Below are 21476 nucleotides of genomic sequence, written 5' to 3'. Positions count from 1 at the left end.
AGCCCTTCACCGGATTCTTCATTTTTGCCACCGCCCATGTTTTCTCGATCCCAAAATAACTATATATCTGCAACAACGATTTCATAAACCTAAAGATAAAAAATTTACAGAACAAAACTGTATTAGATCACAAAAGAAACCATACCAGATCGAGTTAATTGAAAATTCACAACAGCAAACGATCAAACAAACAGTTTAAATTAACTTAAAAAATAAAGAAAACAAAATAACCCTGAGATAAACAGAAATAAAGAGAGATGACAAAGACTGACCTTTTACCAACGAGATTACGAATTGCAAAACCAAAAAGCAATGAAGTTGGTGATCTACTTCCGAGCAAGTTCGTACTTCAAATAATAGTCGAAGCCGAGCTTGCTTATACCCACTTGAGTTGCTTACGAGTTTTGCTGATAAAATGTATTTTGTTATGCATCCAGAGCTTTCCACCTCATCGAATCAAAATAATGTCATGGGAAAGCATTTATGTGAGGGTGGCTACATGATAAAGAAATTGGAAAATTGAAAGAAGACATTAAATACCTTTTATATGAGCCACCTGAATTTGTCAGGGGAGTTGGTGAAAAATTTATATATAAATACCTCCCTTCTCTCTCTCAATTTATGTATATATTTTCTTCTTTTATTCGAAAATTACATTTACTTTGACTCTCTCTTTCTCTTTTTTTCTTTTCCATTCTTCTTGAATCATTTATCTTTGTATACTTGTGTATTAAATTCATAACATATTTATCATTATCCAATTTTTTTTCTTGATAACTGCGTTGGATTGAGATTGAGGCTGAGGGCCACTGTGCTTCGTGTCAGCAGTATAACACGCTTTGGCCCGTGGCATGGCCACCTAGCAAGCCGACTAAGACGGTGAGAACTTCTAGTGGGTAATGTCACTGACCAGCCGCTGAATCAAAGGGCATTGTCTTTTGGCCTAATTATTTTAAGCTATTATATAACCCAGAGTTGACAAACCCATATTTCCTCGAATTATAAATTTTGGTCCAGGGCAGTAGCGTTCAACCAGTTGAACTCGATTCCAGAGAATCGATTTGTTTATAAAACTGCACTAAACTCAAGTTAAATAGGGTGATTTGATCCAATTCACAAGCTATATGATATTCAATTTGATTTATAATTTAATTCAAGTTATATCAAAAATTGTTAAAACAATATCGTTTTATTTATTATTATTTGACAATAAACTACAAACTTAAGTAACAAATTTGAGTCACAAATTAAAATTATAAATTTAAGCCATAAATTCAAATCGAGTTTCAAACTTTAAATTAAAAGTCTAAATTGAACTTAAACTATCATTAACTTTAAATTGATAAACTCGAATCGAACCTTAACCACACTTTTTCTTATGTGAGCAAAACTTTAAATAAGAAAGTATTTAAATTCAGTTTTGTTCATATCCATTTCTATCCATTAGTCTGTATTATTCGTCTCTTGGTCTTGGTTTAGCCCTAATAAGTGTTATACATTAATAGCTTAATTGCTTAAGAGTTGAAGCATATCTCTTTTTTTTTTTTTTAATTTAATGAAAAACCCTATCTGAATCGAACTATTTTTTTGAGGTCAAACCAACTATATGGAGTAGTAAAACTCTAAATCTAATAATCGATTTCATAACCATTAAATTGAGTAAATTTAGAGTTTAATCTTGAATATCGTCAAAAGAGTTGAACTCATACTCTTTTATATATATAACATTCTCTATTATTATTCAAACTATCCCTTAGAAACACTTAAAGAATATTTTGCTAAAGAGAGATTGCTAATAAGGTGAATTAGCACTATTGCCGTATGACAACTAAGGCTAAGTCACATAGAGCTTGGATAACAAGTATTAAAATAAGGGTACTAACCAAATCAATTGATATTTTGTTATAATATAGATTGAGGTTATTTTATCGGTAATTTTAAATCATTTAATTATATGATAGTATATATTAAGTATATACTTATTTGTATATTTAAAAAAATATATATATATAATTTTATTGATATAAGAAACACTTTAAATGCTATCATGAGATTAAGTTTGCATTCTATTAAAAGGTTGTTTGGTTCTCGAAAAATAAATATTATAGTGATATTTTATTTTTTATTATTTATATTATTTTATATAATTTGGTAGTAATAAAATATTATAGTAATTATTTATTAGATAATATAAAAGATACTCAAATTATCATATTTACCTTAGGTATTAAAAAATTACTAAATTAATTTTAATTTTATTATAATTATATTTTTATTCATTAATTTTTAAAGATAAAAATAATCGCATTTTTTATTAATATAACAAATAATATAAAAAATATTTTAAATTAATTATATTAAATAATATTTAAATAAAATAATATATTAATATTTTTTATTATTACTAATTAAATATAATAATTATTTATATTTAATAATATATTTTAATATAAAATTTTAATTTTAGTAATAAAATATTACGTAAATTACATGGATCATATCTCAAATTACCCAACCCAAATTTTATGTAAATAGTTTACTGTAGGCCAAATATAATATTTAATATCATTACTTTTTTTTAATTAAAATTTTTAGAGCAACATAATTTAACATTCCTTATAAATAATGTACATAAATAATTTACGGAATAATAAATTTTAATTAGATAATTTGGAATTAAAAATAAAATATATAATTTATATTTTATTAATATTTATTATAATTATATATGATATTATTTATTTTTTAAGTTATGCATAAATATAATAAATATTAATTTTAAGTATTAATAAGGATATAAAATAATACAATTATATATTATTATTTTTTAACTAAAAATCAATTAATTAAATAATAATATATTATATTTTCGTTAATATTTAAAATTATATTTATTATACATTCGCATAATTTTATTATGAAATGAATATTTAAAATAATTTGGTATATTTGAGGGGGATTTGTGGGTCCCGGTTTCAACTTTGAATACATTGACTGAAAACGACCACGTATTCCCACTGCACCCCCAGATCTCTCTCCCCATTGGTCTCATTTCTTTCGACAGACGTCTCCTTATCCACTCCATACTACAAATGCGAAAAACCGCATTCATCTTCTTCATGTAAACAAAAAACCCAAAACCCGTTTTCCGATTCTCATTTTTCACTAAACTGTAACGTAAAAGAAGGTTCTTTTTTCACAACAATGGCGACACGGCTCGGGGCATTGAGGGCGAAGTTGGTCTCGGTGAACGGCTACTCAGAGCTCGGCTCGAGCGTTGCAGAGTTCAGCGAAGCAGATCAACAGAGATGTTGTTGCTCATGCCGGGTCATTTGCGATAAAATAACAAGCACTACAAGGCGTTTGGTCTATGTATTCGATGAGGCTGTGCGAATGGGCAAGTCTGATCCGAGAAAGATTGTGTTCGCAGCGAAGATGGGTTTGGCTTTGATTGTCATCTCATTGTTGATTTTCTTGAAAGAACCTGTTATAGAGCTCAATCGTTACTATGTTTGGGCTATTCTTACGGTTGTGGTTGTGTTTGAGTTCAGTATAGGTACTTCTTTTTTGTTTTTGTTTTGGGATAGATTTTATTTTGTGATTTTGTTTTATGGGTTATTTTTATCATGCATTTAAATTTATCTTTACGCTTTTCTGTCGTGCATATGGATTGTTTTTAAATCAAGCATTTACTTGGATAAATATATGTTTTAATTAACTTCCAGCTTTGTGTTTATGATGTTTATTTAACTTCTTATATAGTTTAGTGCTATTAGCTAATGTGTGTTCTGAGTGAAACCAAGAACTCTGATTAGAGAAAGTTCTGATGTCTTTGTATTTGATAAGGGTATTGTATTTTTGCTGATGTTTATTTTGTTTCTGCTTGATTTAGTGATTTTAGAAGGTTTGAATTTCCTCAATCGTGGAGTTTCAGCTGTAATGAAGCTGGCTTAGTTATGGTGCTATGCATACACCATTCATTTAGACATTGGATTTGATAGAATTGTTCTGCTTCACTTGATGGAAATTAGAAGTTGGAAGTTTGTTACCAGAATTGATAGCAGTTGAATTATATGATAGATAAAATTTCCGCAGCCCCAGATTCATTGATTCTTATGTTTATTCAACCTTGATGTGAGTCTGCTTTGGTCATTAGTTACTCGTAACAAATTTACTAAAATCTATGAACAAGTTTATAGGCTGTCTAGTTCCTTTAACTATATAGAATAAAGTTGTGATATTTTATATTAATCCTTGATAATAACTGCTCATGAGAAAAGTAGCTTAGCATTTCTGTCGTTGTAACCTCAATTTGTTCAACATATATGATTAATATATCTATATATATACGTATACATATATATATATATAAAATATTATTTCGCTCCTTTATCCAAAGTTGACATTATAGTTACTATCATCCTACTGCTACCTAATTACCAGCAAGAAAAAAAGAATTTGTTTTATTTTTTCATGGTATATAACCGTATTTGTGTGCAGGAGCAACACTTAGCAAAGGATTAAACCGTGGATTGGGGACATTGTCAGCTGGAGGGCTTGCTCTTGCTATGGCAGAGCTTTCAGAATTGGCCAGAGAGTGGGATGAAGTTTTAATTGTTACAAGTATCTTCATCATAGGTCTGTCCTTGTATCTGTGCTATATTATCAGAATCTCCATTAATTTTGTCTCCAAACCATTGTTGTCACTTTTGTCTCTCTAATTCATTATGCTGTTAATTGCCAGGATTTTTGGCTAGTTATGCAAAGCTATACCCAACAATGAAGCCTTATGAATATGGGTTTCGAGTGTTCTTGTTGACATATTGTAATGTAATGGTATCTGGGTATAGGACAAGGGAGTTTATTCATACAGCTGTATCACGGTTTTGGCTCATTGCATTGGGTGCTGGCGTTGGTTTGGTGGTAAATATATGCATTTACCCTATTTGGGCTGGTGAAGATCTGCACAACTTGGTGGCGAAAAATTTCAGGAATGTGGCAACTTCTTTGGAAGGTAGATTCTGTTCATTTATTGTCTTACTGAATTCATTAGATTGCTTCTCATAACTTTTTTCCCCTCCTGCTTGCCTTTCTATCTGTGACTAATGTCTTTGAGCTTCTACCTAGGTTGTATTAAAAGTTACCTCAGTTGTACTGAAATTAAGAGGGTCCCTTCCAAAATTCTTACTTACCAAGCTGCTGATGACCCAGTTTACAGTGGCTACAGATCAGCCATAGAATCAAAAAGCCAAGAGGATGCTCTGGTATTCTTATTTCCAATTTGCAATTTATTTCATGAATGGGAATGATATAATTGTTTTCTCAACCCCTTCCACATTCCTTCTTCTAATATAGATGGGATTTGCTGTTTGGGAGCCACCTCATGGCCCTTACAAGTCGTTTAAATATCCATGGAAGAATTATGTCAACTTAAGTGGCGCACTAAGGCATTGTGCGTTCATTGCTATATCGTTGCATGGATGCATACTTTCGGAAATACAGGTAATGACATTGCAGAAGTTTTGAAGTTTGACATGTGCACAATATTGGTACAGCTAATTATTGTGTTTATCATTTTGAATTAGTTTGCCTAATTTGAAAGCTCAAGAAGTCATATTTTTTTACTAAGGAATGTTGAAGAGGCCTCTATTCTCAATATTGACTTGAATTATGAGTTTTGGTGAGGCTACTGCCTACTGGTAGTCTAATCTATCACTGTCTGTTGCTAAGATATACGAGAATCACATTTTGTATGCAAGGAGATCTTATTCCTTCCCCTACTTAAAGAAGCAAAGAGAGTCACTGCTCGTGTCTGCTGCAACATTGAATTGATCACTGAACACACATCTTTCATTATAGTTTTCCTTGTCTTGTTTAAGTTTCTTCAAGTTAACAAATTTACACTGCTATCCTGGCATCTTTTGTTTTACATCACCGTGCATGGGGTAATTTCATATCACATATGAACCATGGTTTCATGTGCTAAATGAGAAAGTTGTACCTGTTTGTTGGTCATTTGTATCCATGACAAGCACTGTTGTGTATAATTGTGTTGTTGTCTTACTTCATGCCTGTAAACATATTTTATTATAAGGTTATTTTAAGAGGTGGCCTCACTTTTCTCTTTGAGTGGAACTATCTGTATATCTATTGAACTTTACAATATTTGTATGTATAGGCTCCAGAGGACCAGAGAGAGTTATTCCGTCATGAGCTGCAGAGGGTGGGTATTGAAGGTGCTAAAGTGTTGCGTGAGCTTGCAAATAAAGTTAAAAGGATGGAGAAATTAGGTCCAGTTGACATACTCTATGAAGTGCACAAAGCTGCAGAAGAATTGCTAAGCAAAGTTGATCGGAAATCTTACGTTCTTGTCAATGCAGAGAGCTGGGAAATCGGAACCCGGGAGAAGGTTCAGGGAGAACCCCAAGAATTACTGAACTTTGTTGATGAAGAAAATAAAGTGCTTGAATATAAATCTCGTAGTGAAGCTGCACTTGATCTTAGATCAGTTAGAACAGACTTCGGTGTGAAATCCAGATTGGTATCTGATGTTCCCTCTGAAAACAAGATACAGATGTCATGGCCAGCTCGTATCTCATGTGATAATAATGCAATGCCACAATTGAAAACATCAAAAACTTATGAGAGTGCAAGCGCACTGTCTTTAGCAACTTTTGCTTCACTTCTGATTGAATTTGTTGCCAGATTGCAAAATGTTGTTAATGCATTTGAAGAGTTAAGTGAGAAAGCAAATTTTAAGGAACCTGATGGTCAGTCAGCAGAAGAGGCAGCACAGCCGACTGGGTTGTGGAGATGGCTGAACGTCTGGAGTAAAGCAGAAGCATCTTCCTGACAAAATCATGAAACATGGAACTCATCATATCTTATATGGATCTTCAAGCGGGGTTTTTGTGGAACTGCAGCTTAGGACATTCGTTGCAAGATTTTCAAATGTACATTGGTTGCAGTTTCCGAAATCCGAAGACAATGGAAGCTAATTTGGGATCAACAAAATTTGGTAGAAGAAATAATGTCTAAACTCTCTCTTCAGTGGTAGTTTATCTAGGATAGAATGGTAATTACAGTATCTGGATCACAAAGATTGACTTAACTCAGTGGGAAATGGCAGCTGCAAGAAGGGAGGAAAGTTCTGATGAATTTTTTTGGCGATAGAATAAAAACGTTGTAGAATATTTGAAAATAGAAACTTTTCGAAGCTCAGAGAATTTTTATTTTCCTTTGCTCTTTGATTTCTCATCTCCTCTTGTTGATTCCTTTGCTGCTTGCCTGTTTTGTTTAAGTTCCAGTTCAAGTTTGTTTTGAAACCCGCATTTCGGGTCGGTTTATTTGGACTTTTTTTGTGATGCTCAAAGCCGATTTGTTTAAATATTTCGAGTAGGGCTGGATTCAAGCCGAGCCGAGCTCGGCTCGGTTTATTTATGGGCTGCTCAAGTACGGCTCGGTTCGGTTCGTTTTTCATATCAAAACGACATCGTTTTTAATATATATGGATCAAAACGACGTCGTTTTATATAAAAATTTTTTTAAAAAAAATCTACTGAGCCAGCTCGAGCTCGATCGAGCCGAGCATAGCTCGGCTCATTTCAGGCTCGAGTCCAACCCTAATTTCGAGCTTCGGATAGAATTTCGGGCTTATATGAGGCCTAAAATAAAATGTAAATACTCTTAAACCATTGGATTTGAATTCTATTCGAACCTTGATTATTTTAGGCAAAACTTTCAAGTTTCACACTTATGAAGCGTAATTGATAACACCAACTAAAAGTATTGATATCTTGGGTAACTTCACATTATTTTAATAAAAATTAAAAAATTAGGATCGGGTTAACATTTCAAATCCCAATTAGATTTATCAATTGGATCAATTAAATCGGATCTGATTTATTCAAGTTAAAAAAATTTAAGCTTGAGCTTTGAAACTATCTAATCAAATATTGGAATTTTTGTTTAAACCCAATTTATTAAATTTTTCGGACTTAAAACCTATTTTGAGCTTGTTGTTTGTAACTTTAAGCGTGCGTTTGTTTTAAATAATCTTTTATTATTAAAAATTATTAATTCTTATAAAAATAGAGTATCTTCAAGATTGTATAAATTATTATTATATTTGAAAATGATAATTTGATAAATATAAATAATTATTATATTTGATTTGATGTAATAAAAGTAATTAAACTTTTTTTAACTTTAATGTTTCTAAATATAATTATTTCAAAATATTTTTATATTATTTGTTATTTTAATTGAAAATAAAAATATTTTAATTATATAAAATTAATTATAATAAAATTAAAATTATTTTAATAATATTTTAATGTCTTAGTCGAAGATGATAATTAAATTAACTTTTATATTATTTATCATATTATAATTAATAATAAAAGATCATTGAATTATTTTGTTATTTGACGTATAAAACTAGGTAGTGCAAAAAATAAAATATGGATAACTAAAAGAATATTTTATTATTGAAAACCAAATGTCTCCTAAAAAATATGTAAAAACATCTTTACAATCCTCTATAAAGTGTTTTTTTTCTTGTTTAAGAGCAATCCTGATAAATTTGAAAATCTAACAAATACATTTTTTATCGCAATGAATTTTCGGATCTATCGGATATTGGGCTTAACAGCATGCCCAATTCACAGGCCCACAAATTATATCGTAGCAATAATAATTTCTGGAAAAAACAAAAAGGGCTCCGATACTCTGAAGTAAATTATAAAATCTACTGGCTACAGATCTCTGTACATTTTCACCGGATCAAAGCCAAGCCTCTGAAGGTACTACTGTTTTTGCCCTTTTTGTTTTCTGGCAAAATATTTTTCATTTGATCAAGGTTCTTACTGTCTCTTGACTTGTTGAATTTCTTTGATACAATTTTTTTGTTTAGAAACCTATAACTCGTGTAATCACTCTTAGTTGCCCAAGATCTTATCAAGTTGTGTTTCTTGACTCTTTTTTTTTTTTTTTCAATTAATTGAATTATTTTTAGCATTTCGTGAGGCGTGTATGGAATGGTTTTGAATTTGTTAAATTATGAGAATCATTAATTATTTTATTTTCTGCTATGTACTGTTGTATATTCAGGAACTAATGAAATTCAGTTGTTTTAAGGAACATTTGAACCACAAATTCAAGTTTGTTTTAGTTATCTTAGATAATATTGTTCTTTAGAGTGTAACAGTTGTGTTTTGGATTTTTGAGGTACGAAGAATGGTGCTTTTTATATGTGGGTTTGTTTTTGTAGAGTTAGATTGTGCCAAAACTTTATTTATTTATTTATTTTCTGTAGGTGTGAGATCTTCTGAGCCAAGATGGCTATGATTGATGAGCCACTTTACCCAATTGCAGTGCTAATTGATGAGCTAAAAAATGATGATATTCAGCTTCGGTTGAACTCAATCCGGCGGCTATCAACTATTGCTCGTGCTCTTGGGGAGGAGAGGACTCGGAAGGAGTTGATACCCTTTTTGAGCGAGAACAATGACGATGATGACGAAGTACTTCTTGCAATGGCTGAAGAATTGGGAGTTTTCATTCCTTATGTTGGTGGTTTGGAGCATGCAAATGTGTTGCTTCCTCCACTGGAGACTTTGTGCACTGTTGAGGAAACTTGTGTGAGGGACAAGTCAGTGGAGTCATTGTGTAGGATTGGTTCACAGATGAGGGAACAAGATCTGGTTGAGTATTTTATTCCATTAGTGAAGGTCAGTTAATGCCACTTCATCAATTAGTATTTAGGGACTCATGTAACAGTGAATGCATCTTGGTGTATTTTCTATAGCTTAGGTTCTAACTAGTATTCATTTGGTTACTAGTACTATAAGTAGGCTAGTCTGAGTAATTGGCCTTTGCAAGGTGATATCTCAGTGTTGCTATCATCCATCTTTTTTTATTTCTGGTTTTAATTTACATTATTTAGGTGTTATATTTTGACCTTACTACCGTTTGCATAACTCTGTTTTTTTTTTTTTCACACATTTTGTTCCTGAACATCTAGAGACTGGCTGGTGGTGAGTGGTTTACAGCTCGAGTCTCCTCATGTGGTTTGTTTCATATTGCATACCCAAGTGCTCCAGAAGCATTGAAAACTGAACTTCGGACAATATACAGGCAACTGTGCCAAGATGACATGCCCATGGTTAGGAGATCTGCTGCAACAAACCTTGGAAAATTTGCTGCTACCGTTGAATCTACCCATTTGAAGTCTGAAATCATGTATATATTTGAGGAATTGACACAGGATGGTATGTAGATTCAGAATTATATATATACAGTTAGTTTTTTTCATAATTCAGTAATACGCTAGTCATTATTCTTTGCTGATTTAATCTTATTAATAGACATTTTTTCAAATGATTAATCCACGTATTCTTTTTTTCGTGCTCAATTTTATGCTTATAGCTAATTGTTAACCTAACATTTACTGCAAAGATGATGAGATAGATTAACAAATACCAGGAAATGATGTTACTCTTTCTAATGCAACTACTCTCATTTATCCCTCTTAACAAAACTTAAAATTATAAAAAATAAATAAATGAAGGGGTAAACTACTAATGGAAATTGATTCTTGAATATTTCTAACTAAAGCAGTTCATTTCCTAATTTTATGTATGTTGTAAGGAAATCTACAGATATCACTCTAGTGTATAGAGCACATATATGGGTTAGTAACATATTCTATAAGTTTGTGGCTTCAATTTATTTCATGCAAATATGGTTGAAGTCTTAAAAGTTTCCACCTTTCAGGGGAGATATAGGATTATCTATCAACCTTTTGTTTTATTTTTATTTTTTAAGTTTTGGGTTAATATAAATTCTTCTCAAATTTATCTTCATTTCAGAGCAAGATTCTGTTCGGTTGTTGGCTGTTGAGGGTTGTGGAGCTCTAGGAAAGTTGTTGGAACCCCAAGATTGTGTGGCACATATTCTACCTGTTATAATTAATTTCTCCCAGGTTTGTTAGTATTGATTTTATCTATCTTATTTTCTCAGATGTCATATCCACTGATGATTTATCACAACATGGTTTTATTTTCTTATTAACTAGGATAAGTCTTGGCGTGTTCGTTACATGGTTGCAAATCAATTATATGAGCTATGTGAAGCTGCTGGTCCTGAGCCTACCAGGTAATCACTTTTATGTTCTGGTTTCATAGCCAGATCCTTTCGCTTAATTTTTCATTTTTAACTTGATATTTTCTTTTGTACTTGCTAATACCTTCTCTCTTTGAAATTCTTATATTGAGGTTGTGACACTTGCCTTTTAGTGTTTTGATCATTTAGTCTTTTTACTTTCTGCTGTCTATTTTGGATGCTATTGTTTTCTTTTTGGATTTTTTAATCTTTTGTTGGTTTTCTTGAAGTGTAAGTTGCACTTATATTGATGTTTGACATTTCTTTAGGACGGATGTGGTTCCTGCATATGTTCGGCTACTTCGTGATAATGAAGCTGAAGTACGTATTGCTGCTGCAGGAAAAGTAACAAAAATTTGCCGGATTTTGAATCCAGAACTTGCAATCCAGCATGTTCTTCCTTGTGTGAAGGTACATATGTGTTAGATACAACTAGTTTATTTAGTGCAAATTTCTTTTCATATTATTGCATTCCTGTTTGATAATGTTTATTTCTTGGGTGTCCATGTGATAGTGGCCTAATAAGCAAATACACTTCCTACTGTAGGAATTGTCAACAGATTCATCTCAGCATGTTCGTTCTGCTTTAGCTACAGTTATAATGGGAATGGCTCCAGTGTTAGGAAAGGTAAGAAATCTGTATTTGTAATCTTACTCTGTGAATGAAAGTATGAGTTGTCCATTCATTTACATGTTCACAAACTTTAGATGGCATGGGTTACATGATATTCATAAGTGTCATTGCTAAACATCAGACCTTTGTGGATAACTGTGTGATTTTGAGGAGCTGAACTATTGTTCAGACCATTCATTCTGGTCTTTCATTCTGATAACCTGGTGTAATCTAGATTTGACTTATGACTGATGATGGATTTTGTGTTCTCACATTTATGGCTATATGTACATAATTCTATATCTTCTTCAACAGCTTAACAATCATGTCGTTGCCGTTGTCGTGTGTGCTTCTTTTGTGTGTTTTTGTTTAAAATAATTTTTCTTTTTGATATATGACTATCTCTTTCATAATTTAGTGTGAGATGGTGACACACCCTAATGCTTTTAATTAGTCAGCCAACTTAATGACATTCATGATATTTCTCTGAACAAACATAGCATTTTCTTATCATAAGTTCTAATACTTTGTCATGTGAATCACAAGAATTAACGTTTTTATGTTTCTTGGGGAGCGAAGATTCTTGGTTCTCATGTGGATCATAGAGGGCAATGTTCCCTACATTTTTGTTTTTTTGTTTTCAAATCCGCATTATAAATATATAGTTATTATAGTTATTCCTTTGAATGCTTATTTCTCTCTGGCCATTTCATTTACTTTCTTCCTATGGTTGCAGGATGCAACAATAGAGCAACTGCTGCCAATTTTCCTTTCTCTTCTAAAGGATGAATTTCCTGATGTCCGGCTTAATATTATTAGCAAGCTTGATCAAGTGAACCAGGTTTGTCAAAAGTTCAGAGTTTGAATGTGACATATGCATTTTTACTGAAATTGTTATCATGTTTTTATATCTTCATTTTTTATGGATAATTGATTGAATGGGTCAAGTATGTATGCTGTTCGACAAATTTATGAGCTAATGATTCTGGATATGTAACTTGGAATTAGATATGTCATCGTCTTCCGCTCCCTACTTAAAATTGATACTTCAATGCACTTTTTCCTAAAGTATCCTTATTCTTATTCGGACCATAAACCCTTTTTCTTTCCTACCCATGAATGCGGTTTTTACCTAAAAGTATCATTATTCTTATTCGAAACATACATCTTTTTCTTTCCTGCTGATTTGATAAAATAGCATTTTGTATGCATCTGGCTCTGCATGATCAGTGATTTTATTTGAATGAATTATTATAACATTGTCTTTTATGCAGGTGATTGGAATTGATCTGCTATCCCAATCTCTGTTGCCAGCTATTGTTGAGCTTGCAGAGGATAGACACTGGAGGGTTCGACTTGCAATAATTGAATACATACCATTGTTGGCAAGTCAGTTGGGTGTTGGGTTCTTTGATGATAAGCTTGGTGCTCTTTGCATGCAATGGTTGAAAGACAAGGTATGTGAAGCTGTGGGTAGCGTGAATTTGGGTACAAGTGTCTGAAATATATTATTCTATCTCTTTCTTTCTTTTGAATTTTAAGGTCTGCCAATTTGTGTTACTTTAGAATTTCAGCTTTTTTCCTTTTCTTATAAACTGTCATGGTTGGGTCAGATCAAACACTAATGATTTTGTTCCCAGTCAAAACCATTGCTAATTAACAAATCGGTGGCTCTGGTAGACTTTTGCTTTTTTGGAGAAAAGGGTAGGGTTCCATTCTTAGCGATTAAAGGTGACAAGACAGCAAAAGATGTGAAGTGCGGGAGTAGCAGAGCATGTGTGAAAAGGGCCTACAACAATGAAGGAGGGGTTGGAGCTCATTCAGATGAAATAAATTGATTATGAGATAGAAATTGTGAGAAATAAAAAGGCAAAACACTTAGAAACCTTTCTTTGACTAGCAGTTAAATCTATTTCCTGGAATGGCCCTGTATGCATGCTTGTGGCTGGAATCTTAAGAGTATTAAGTATGCTATATGTAAATGTGTGTTTATACCTGCAAATATTGCTGTAGATTCACTGAAACACATTTGACACAAACTAATAAAAACACATCTGACACCAAGTCATTATAACTGTTCTTTGGAAGGCTAGGAGTAGATCAGATATGTTGGTTAACATGTTAACTACGATAGCTGCTTGATAAATTATGTAGTTATAAAAGAAATTAATTAAAGCATTTGTGTTAATCTTTGAATGAAAAGTTATAGAGCATTAGCTTTTTTTTTTTTTTTTTAAAATGTGCTTAAAGGTTCTTTAGCTTACATTCTTGGTGTACATATTTGTAGCTGAAGTTCTTTCTTTTGTCCATTATAAGCTTGAGAAGGATGGATTTGTCCATTTATTCAACATATGTTGTTCTATCCTGGTTTTTAAAGTGTAGTCATGCTGCTATCATCTGTTAAATTAAACTCGTTACATCCATTTTGCTTACTTATTGATAATGACCATAGGTTTATTCCATTCGTGATGCTGCTGCTAATAATGTGAAGCGTCTTGCAGAAGAATTTGGCCCAGAGTGGGCCATGCAGCACATAGTTCCACAGGTAGTTCGGACTATGTTGCAATGATTTGGTTTTTATTTCAGCATCTTTTTCTCTGGAAATGATATTTAAACTTGTTTCACATGAATGAAGTTGTTAGGAAAGACAAAATGTAAGTCAATTTGTAACTAAATGTTTTGGTACTTGTAATAATGCCCGTCACACGTCTCCCTGACAAGACAGATTTTCAAGTGTAACTATTTATTGGCCATTATTTCATATTGATTTTTATTTCTGTAATCTCCTTTATTGACTTTTTGTAATTTTCATTCTGTTGACAGGTTTTGGATATGATTAAGAACTCACATTATTTGTATCGTATGACCATTCTACATGCAATTGCTCTGCTTGCCCCTGTTATGGGCTCTGAAATTACTTGTTCAAAGCTTCTGCCCGAGGTTATAAATGCATCAAAAGATAGGTGAATTTCCCAGACTCTGAAGCTTATGAGTATTTGTTTTGTTACAAATAATTTAGAATACAAGGCTGAAATCACATGTGACAGGGTACCAAACATCAAATTCAATGTGGCGAAGGTGTTGCAGTCACTTATTCCCATTGTCAACCAATCTGTAAGCTATTTAAAATAATTATGTTGGCTGGAATCATTGGAATCTTTACTTCTTTACAATTTAGTTATGGTATTTTCTTACGGGCGAACAATTTAGTTACAATTCAGCATGTAGTTCTATACATGCTAAATTAAAGGCCTGATATCAGAACAATAAAATTACGTACACACACTTTTGAGTACTCAATTGGATACACAGATAAGATATCATTTGTGATTGAATGATTTCGAATCAAGGATAAAGTAAACATCTAATCATATAATAAGACATCATTTGTATACTCAATTATATACTCAAAAGTGTATACATATAGTATCGCTCATATCAGAATATTTACAACTTGATAGAGCTAGATAACATTTGACTATCTCATGCTCTCTCTCTCTCTCTCTCTCTCACACACACACACACACACACACACACACACACACACACACGCAAAAGAGCACGCTTATGTAGGTTCAGCTACCTTTAGATCTTGGCCCTCTCATTAAATCCAGGGATCATGCAGTTGAGGAGCCCTAATTTCATTTGTTCATGAGTCGTTTCCTATAAAATATCACGGAAAGTTTCTTGTGTCAACTTATATTTCATGATCTGGTGTATAATCGGGAAGGGTTCTTGAATGATGCAGGTAGTCGAGAAGACAATCCGTCCATGTTTGGTCGAGCTGAGTGAGGATCCGGATGTTGATGTCCGATTTTTTGCTACCCAAGCCCTACAGTCAAGCGATCAGGTCATGATGTCCAGTTAGATTGTTGCACTCTGATATTTTTAATACCTTTTTTGCCTCTTCTATAGTAAATGTTGGCACGTATCAGTAATATGAAATATTAATTCCATATCTTTATTTACCATCTCTCTTGCCACCCATTTGTGTGCTGGTTTCCTTATTGGCATCAGATTGTTTTAGCTTTTCAACTCTGCTCTTTATGACAAAACAGATGTCTGCATGGCAGTGAAAATGAGTCCTGGAAGAATGTAGCAAAAAGGCACAAGGATTCTAGGAAAATTTTACTAATTATTTGTATCTAATTTTATATGCTCAATTAGATATTTAAACGATAAAGTATGATTTTGAATTAAAGATAAAATAATACTTAATCTTATGATGATATATTAACTTATAATGACCTATTATTTAAATATCTAATCGAGTATTCAAAAGTGAAGGTAACATAATGGATCAATTTTCAGATTTGAATTCAACTAAATACTTACTGCAATGGCACTTAAAGAAATATATATTTTGTTTTAGCATTTCCAAATAATATGAAATATAATTGGCCAAAATTGAAATATTATTTTTAGTAATTTTTTAGTTTATCTCATTCCGACTAGCTCATTGGTCGGAAAACAATAATTCACTCTTAATTTTTCTGTTCTTGAAATTGTATTCCAACACTTGTTGATCCATGAATTCAGACTCAAATTTGGACAAGTTTGTGTTTGTCTTGGTATTGCAAATGACTAAAACACTATTATTTTGATATATTGTAATCAAATTAATGTCATTTCAACTGTTTCAAATCAAATTTCTCAAAACTCATGAGTTTAACGAGTCAAATGCCTCCAAACTTACGCTTGCACTAGCCTAAGGGGAGTTGTTTCGAGCTATATCAAGTCAAACTAGCAATCAAACTTAAGCTAGTTCGGTTCGAAATCTAATTCTATCCATGAAAAAATAAGATAAAAAGGGAAAGAAGAGTTTGTTTTTTTTTTTTTTTTCTAACAAACAAATAAAATCAAGTGGGTTACTATTGTTTTCCCCTTGACTTTGCAGCCATATACACACAACTATATTTTCATAAATGTTGAGGTTCATACACAGAATTTCATCGAGAGTATAAGTATAATGAGCTCTAAGATATAAGGTTAATATATACATAAAACTCCCTACTTCATACCCAGATCAGCTGATCCCTCAAAGAATGGCAGGGTCTTCATCTGTTGAGGCTTGACGCAATCTGATTTTGTCCAACCAATCCTCCGATTCATGTTGTCATACACGACCAGTTGCCCACGCATAGAGATATCTGCAGTTGTCAAATGAACTTGATGTTACAATAAGGAAAAGGGATCGGGTAAGTTTGGGAATAACTTCAAGGCAGGGAAATCGAACAACACATTCACTTTGAAGTCATTACGACTGAGTGTGATCTATCTACTTATATATGTTTCTCTAATAAGTTTCTGTTGAACTTGATCAAGTACCGACTTCACGATGGTGAAAATTGTTAACCTCTGTGGGAACTTAGTAAAAAACCAGCTTTAGATTTATATAGAACTAACACGAACTAATGCCATTAAAAGATCTAAATATTTTGCATTGTGCACAAACGATAAAGACATTTTTCATATTTCTCGATGTTTTCTAGTATCGAATAAGTGTACCTCCAAGTATAATTGTGGATCCATCATGTACTTCACTTCCATTGAGTATACCCAGGCATATATTGCCTTTCTTCTGCAAAATAGAAAGTTTGTTAGGCAAAACGTTTTCAGCATCAACCAGCATTGAGAGAATCTATTATAAATTGTTCAGAAATCTTACACTAACGATCAAGTAGCCCTCTGGCGGAATCCGAAGCTTTGTAGAAACAATCCACCATTTGCTCCCAAACTGAAGGGTCAAAGTCTTGAAGTACTGCTTCACATCCATAACGGACCTGCATGCATATTGTAACAGGCTTTAGGAATACAACACTGTTCTTGTTTTACAGCAGTTGTAAAACACTTCATAACCTGATGGGAAGTTTTGCTCGCCAACAAATGGGCAATGTTGTATCCGATGAATCTAGGATGAGTCCCATGTTGGAAACTTCTTTAAGCTGCGTAAACGTATAAAGTGAAATGCAGATTTATGATCTTTTCCCATGGATAGATCGTGTGGATAAAAACACTTACCAAAGCAACCAATCTGATATATGCTTGTTTTGTGAAGTAGGTATAAGAACTGCCGGTATCAAACAGTACCCGTACTACTCCCCAACTGCCTAAACTGAGCAGGCTACTTCCATAATTCATTTTCACAATCGCCGTATGATAAAAGTCTCTTAACAGAAATAAAAAAGGAAGTGAGAAGTAAAATAAAGGCAAAGCTGAACAAATGTGCAAGGATAAGCATTGCAGCCCTTAAAAGTTCATTTTTATCAACCAAGTAGCAGCCAACAACAGCAAACAACTGAAAAATAATGAGGGTTGACATTTTTCAATCTGCAGGTGTAGGTAGAAACATAATGAGCTTCCAAATAATGCTCATTAAGTATGATCATTCCATGAATCCTAATGAGTCAATATATTGTTTCCATGAATATCCAGCAGCAATTAATTTCCTCGAGTAACTAAGAGAGAACAAAATCTTTTAAGATCTATACTCACATGGAGGGAGTGTCCAGCATGGGAACCCATGTCATACCCCAATTTGGTACAAGATCACCACCTAAGAACAGATATCCGCCATGACCAGCATCGGTGTCTAGGCAGTGACCGACCACATTATCAATGAATTTTTGGCTTGCCAATTGGGAAGGTAAACTGACTTTAGCTCTGCTTAGTCCAAGGATTCCATCTGTTTGTACTAGAGTGTTTAAAAGCAAGCCTTGTTGATCATACGCACACCTTACCAACAAAATTGAATGCACAAGTTAGCATTTAGATTTTGGTATGAAGATTAAAAATTAAAGTATGTAGCTGTGAAAAGTGAAAGGGGATACCCAAAAACAACATTTAACTTGGTCAACGATCCATTTGTAGTCATTATTTGAAGCTCATCTTTTGCAAGAACCCCCATAGAGGAGCTACGATCTGCGTATTCAATCTCATAGTCACACTGGCAAGCTTCACAATATGCACCTTTCTGACTTCTCTGAATTTCCTTGCACAGTGGGTCCTTGGAAGGTACTATGCTCTCAATTCTTGGCTTATATAAAGGATTTGCTCCCTACATAAACTGTTTCCATTAGGGTAAAGAGCAATTCTAGCCAAACAGATTTATCAAAAAGCTTAAATTTCATCATCTATAAGGTTAGCTGCTTTTGATGATGGCATTCGATTATTAAGAAGGCTAGTTTTACCTCCACATTTAAGCTTCCTATCCCTGCTCAAGGCCAGGGAAGGGGTGAGGGGATAAATGTTGAAAACTTGAAAAGTTTAATCATCTATCCAGGAGAAGAAAAGGAAAAAAAATGCAAAGAGGACTCATCAGTCTCAAATGCATAAATGGTTGAATAATTAGCACAACATTTTTTTTTTTATTTTGGTTTTAACTACTGAATTGCCACAAAACGAAGAGCACAACAGTATGTGGTGTTGTCTTTGACACTGTTTTATGCCAAATAGTAGAAATCATAAAACAACAATCCCTTTTTTCATCCTAAGGATGGTTGATTTTACCACGATTTTGGTTCCGGAACGTGGGAAGTATGACGGGTGACTAACATCAATTCAAGAGGTACTTTTAGAGTAATCCTCGTTCTAATTTCATGGTCTACAAACAGATAAAATAATGAAAAGGAAAGGCCTTCCTGCGCACATATTTTTCCTCACCAATAATTATGCTACCTTGCACGAAAAAGGGAAAAGTCTTAAATGCCAAAAGATAAGAAAAAAAGAGTTACAACAGAAACAAAATTGGCATATAGACATATTCACTTTCCATAGGGAAAGAAACCACATTAGACAAAGAATTGTGTGAAATTTATACAACAAAATCCAATGATCAGTTGAGCACTTCTGTGCATACTTTCAGATTAAGCATTACCTTGGCACAGCTGGAGCAAGGAGCATCGCATTGAATCCATGTTAAGTCACTCCCAGTATCAATATCAAGAAAATAAGGTCTTGGAGGGCTCCCGACAAGCATATATGTGAAATATAGTCTGTATGGAAGTTAAAAACTTTAGTTAGCACCATAAATGAATCCCAAATATAGTTGTGCATTCATAGGCCAATGCAATAATTATAATAAAGCTGTCAAGTATATTGATTCTGATATTCCAACCAACCAAACCCATTAAGCCAAATCAGCTTCAGGGACAAACAATCTTTGTCCTTCTTCATAGCCGAATAGCCTAATAGCAACAGCATATAATATCATCTCTACCATGTTATCGCCATGGCTTACAGAAAAAACCAGAAGTTCTACCACCACCGTTGTTCACATCACTATACAGATCCAATAAGCATTGTCTCTGCTATGTAACTTCTTTTTTTCTTTATTTTAAATTTTTTGGTAAGTTCTGCTATGAACACAACACATCCTCCTTTACAAATAGTATAATATTAGTTGCACAGAGAACTTATCTAACCAACTGGCCTTGATACTTCATGAATTATCACTATAGAATAACAAAGTCAACACAATCCTAATCAATTATATCTTGAATCCACCAAAAAACACATAATAAGCTAAACATTTTCGGCAAAGAAAAGCTCCAACTAAAAAAGAAAGAAAAATAGAGACAGTAATTAAAGAAAGGAGTGAACTGTCAGCATACCCATCTGGATAAACGTTGCCCCTAACTGGGAAAATTGAAGAAGGATCAACACCCACAGTATTAGCAGAAACAAGCTTTTTGTTGATTTTCTTTTTGTCAGCATCAATTGGAGCTACAACCCTCCCTAGCTTAAACTCAATATCATTCTCACGAACACTAGATTTATGATACAAAGGGAAAATAAAAGTCTTCTTACCCTCACGATCATCATTAGAATTACGAAGCTCTTGAAACGTCAGTGAAAACACAGAACTATAAAGAAGAAGAGCCAAAACAGAGATACCCAGAAGGCCAAAAAGCTTCCTTGGAAAGCCAAAAAGGAGTCTTTGCGAAGAGAACCGAATAGTGGGAGACTGAAGTGGAAGTTCAGGAACTGGGTATTGCTCCTGAGGAATCACACCATTTTCTTGTGGAGTTTGGTGTGGTTGTGGAGAGTCATCAGTAACAGTAAAAGCAGTGATGGTTTTGCCTAAAGAAGGGTTATCCGGAGGAGGAAGAGTGATGATAACGACACCTTTGAGCTGGGGAGAAGACTCGTCAGAATCCATATGATAAACAGGGATTCTGAAGGTAAAAGACGACGAAAAGAGTACCACCCCAAGAAAAAAAAAGGATAGTACTATCTGATGTTCGTGTCTTCCTGATGGTTTGGTTAGTGAAATGGATTTTGATTGAAAAAGATGACAGGTTTCTCTTCTTCTTCTTGTAGTTGTAGTTGTTGATGGTGGTGTTGAATTCAAAACTACGAGTCAACCTGACAAAATGGATTAGAGTATTTTCGTACGCGTAGAATACTGGAAAGTGCAAGCTGAAGATTCCAGGAACTTTACACCTTGGACTACCAAAGCTGAAAACAGGTGAATTTACTGTAACCTTGGATTGGAAAAATCCATCGCTCTTTGCTGTTCTTACTTCTAGAATGATACAATTTTAAGCCTGAATTATTTAGTATATTTAATTTTTATCTTGAAAAAAAAATTCCGTTTATAATTATCTTACTATATATATATATATATATATATATCATAAAATTTATTAAATTAATATTATAAAATAAATATATTATATTATATGATACATATTATTAT

At 33.1% G+C, this 21476-nt stretch overlaps 3 protein-coding genes across 3 annotated transcripts; 2 read left to right on the top strand and 1 right to left on the bottom strand.

The window, feature by feature from the left end:
• The first annotated feature begins 3029 nt into the window (after positions 1-3029).
• On the top strand, positions 3030-7221 carry LOC123204081 (aluminum-activated malate transporter 9-like). Its single transcript, XM_044620627.1, has 6 exons — positions 3030-3556; positions 4501-4638; positions 4745-5014; positions 5128-5264; positions 5356-5502; positions 6179-7221. Exons 1-6 carry the CDS (start codon positions 3205-3207, stop codon positions 6851-6853), a joined length of 1719 nt encoding a protein of 572 aa, XP_044476562.1. The 5' UTR covers positions 3030-3204; the 3' UTR covers positions 6854-7221.
• A 1483-nt stretch (positions 7222-8704) lies between these two features.
• LOC123204085 (serine/threonine-protein phosphatase 2A 65 kDa regulatory subunit A beta isoform-like) lies at positions 8705-15747 on the top strand. The gene is made up of 13 exons (XM_044620630.1): positions 8705-8804; positions 9317-9731; positions 10025-10271; positions 10872-10984; positions 11078-11157; positions 11433-11574; positions 11711-11791; positions 12513-12617; positions 13051-13233; positions 14229-14321; positions 14600-14739; positions 14824-14890; positions 15525-15747. Exons 2-13 carry the CDS (start codon positions 9339-9341, stop codon positions 15642-15644), a joined length of 1764 nt encoding a protein of 587 aa, XP_044476565.1. The 5' UTR covers positions 8705-8804; positions 9317-9338; the 3' UTR covers positions 15645-15747.
• A 931-nt stretch (positions 15748-16678) lies between these two features.
• Positions 16679-21224, bottom strand: LOC123204086 (aspartyl protease APCB1). Its single transcript, XM_044620631.1, has 9 exons — positions 20389-21224; positions 19653-19770; positions 18607-18833; positions 18272-18511; positions 17798-17945; positions 17636-17721; positions 17445-17559; positions 17285-17357; positions 16679-16926 (listed from the first exon to the last, which is right to left on the bottom strand). Exons 1-9 carry the CDS (start codon positions 20934-20936, stop codon positions 16787-16789), a joined length of 1695 nt encoding a protein of 564 aa, XP_044476566.1. The 5' UTR covers positions 20937-21224; the 3' UTR covers positions 16679-16786.
• Between the last annotated feature and the right edge of the window lie 252 nt (positions 21225-21476).

This window comes from Mangifera indica, chromosome 20, assembly GCF_011075055.1.
Source record: "Mangifera indica cultivar Alphonso chromosome 20, CATAS_Mindica_2.1, whole genome shotgun sequence".
Classification (NCBI taxonomy): Eukaryota; Viridiplantae; Streptophyta; class Magnoliopsida; order Sapindales; family Anacardiaceae; genus Mangifera; species Mangifera indica.
This window is presented reverse-complemented; position numbering and strand designations above follow the sequence as displayed.

Coding starts and splice junctions, on each gene's coding strand:
- LOC123204081 (XM_044620627.1), top strand. CDS start 3,205: ATGGCGACACGGCTCGGGGCATTGAGGGCGAAGTTGGTCTCGGTGAAC. Junction 3,557..4,500: donor TGTGTTTGAGTTCAGTATAG/GTACTTCTTTTT, acceptor ATTTGTGTGCAG/GAGCAACACTTAGCAAAGGA. Junction 5,015..5,127: donor TGTGGCAACTTCTTTGGAAG/GTAGATTCTGTT, acceptor GCTTCTACCTAG/GTTGTATTAAAAGTTACCTC.
- LOC123204085 (XM_044620630.1), top strand. CDS start 9,339: ATGGCTATGATTGATGAGCCACTTTACCCAATTGCAGTGCTAATTGAT. Junction 10,272..10,871: donor TGAGGAATTGACACAGGATG/GTATGTAGATTC, acceptor TCTTCATTTCAG/AGCAAGATTCTGTTCGGTTG. Junction 11,575..11,710: donor ATGTTCTTCCTTGTGTGAAG/GTACATATGTGT, acceptor TTCCTACTGTAG/GAATTGTCAACAGATTCATC.
- LOC123204086 (XM_044620631.1), bottom strand. CDS start 20,936: ATGGATTCTGACGAGTCTTCTCCCCAGCTCAAAGGTGTCGTTATCATC. Junction 17,358..17,444: donor AGGGCTACTTGATCGTTAGT/GTAAGATTTCTG, acceptor TCTATTTTGCAG/AAGAAAGGCAATATATGCCT. Junction 16,927..17,284: donor ATCCACAATTATACTTGGAG/GTACACTTATTC, acceptor TGACAACTGCAG/ATATCTCTATGCGTGGGCAA.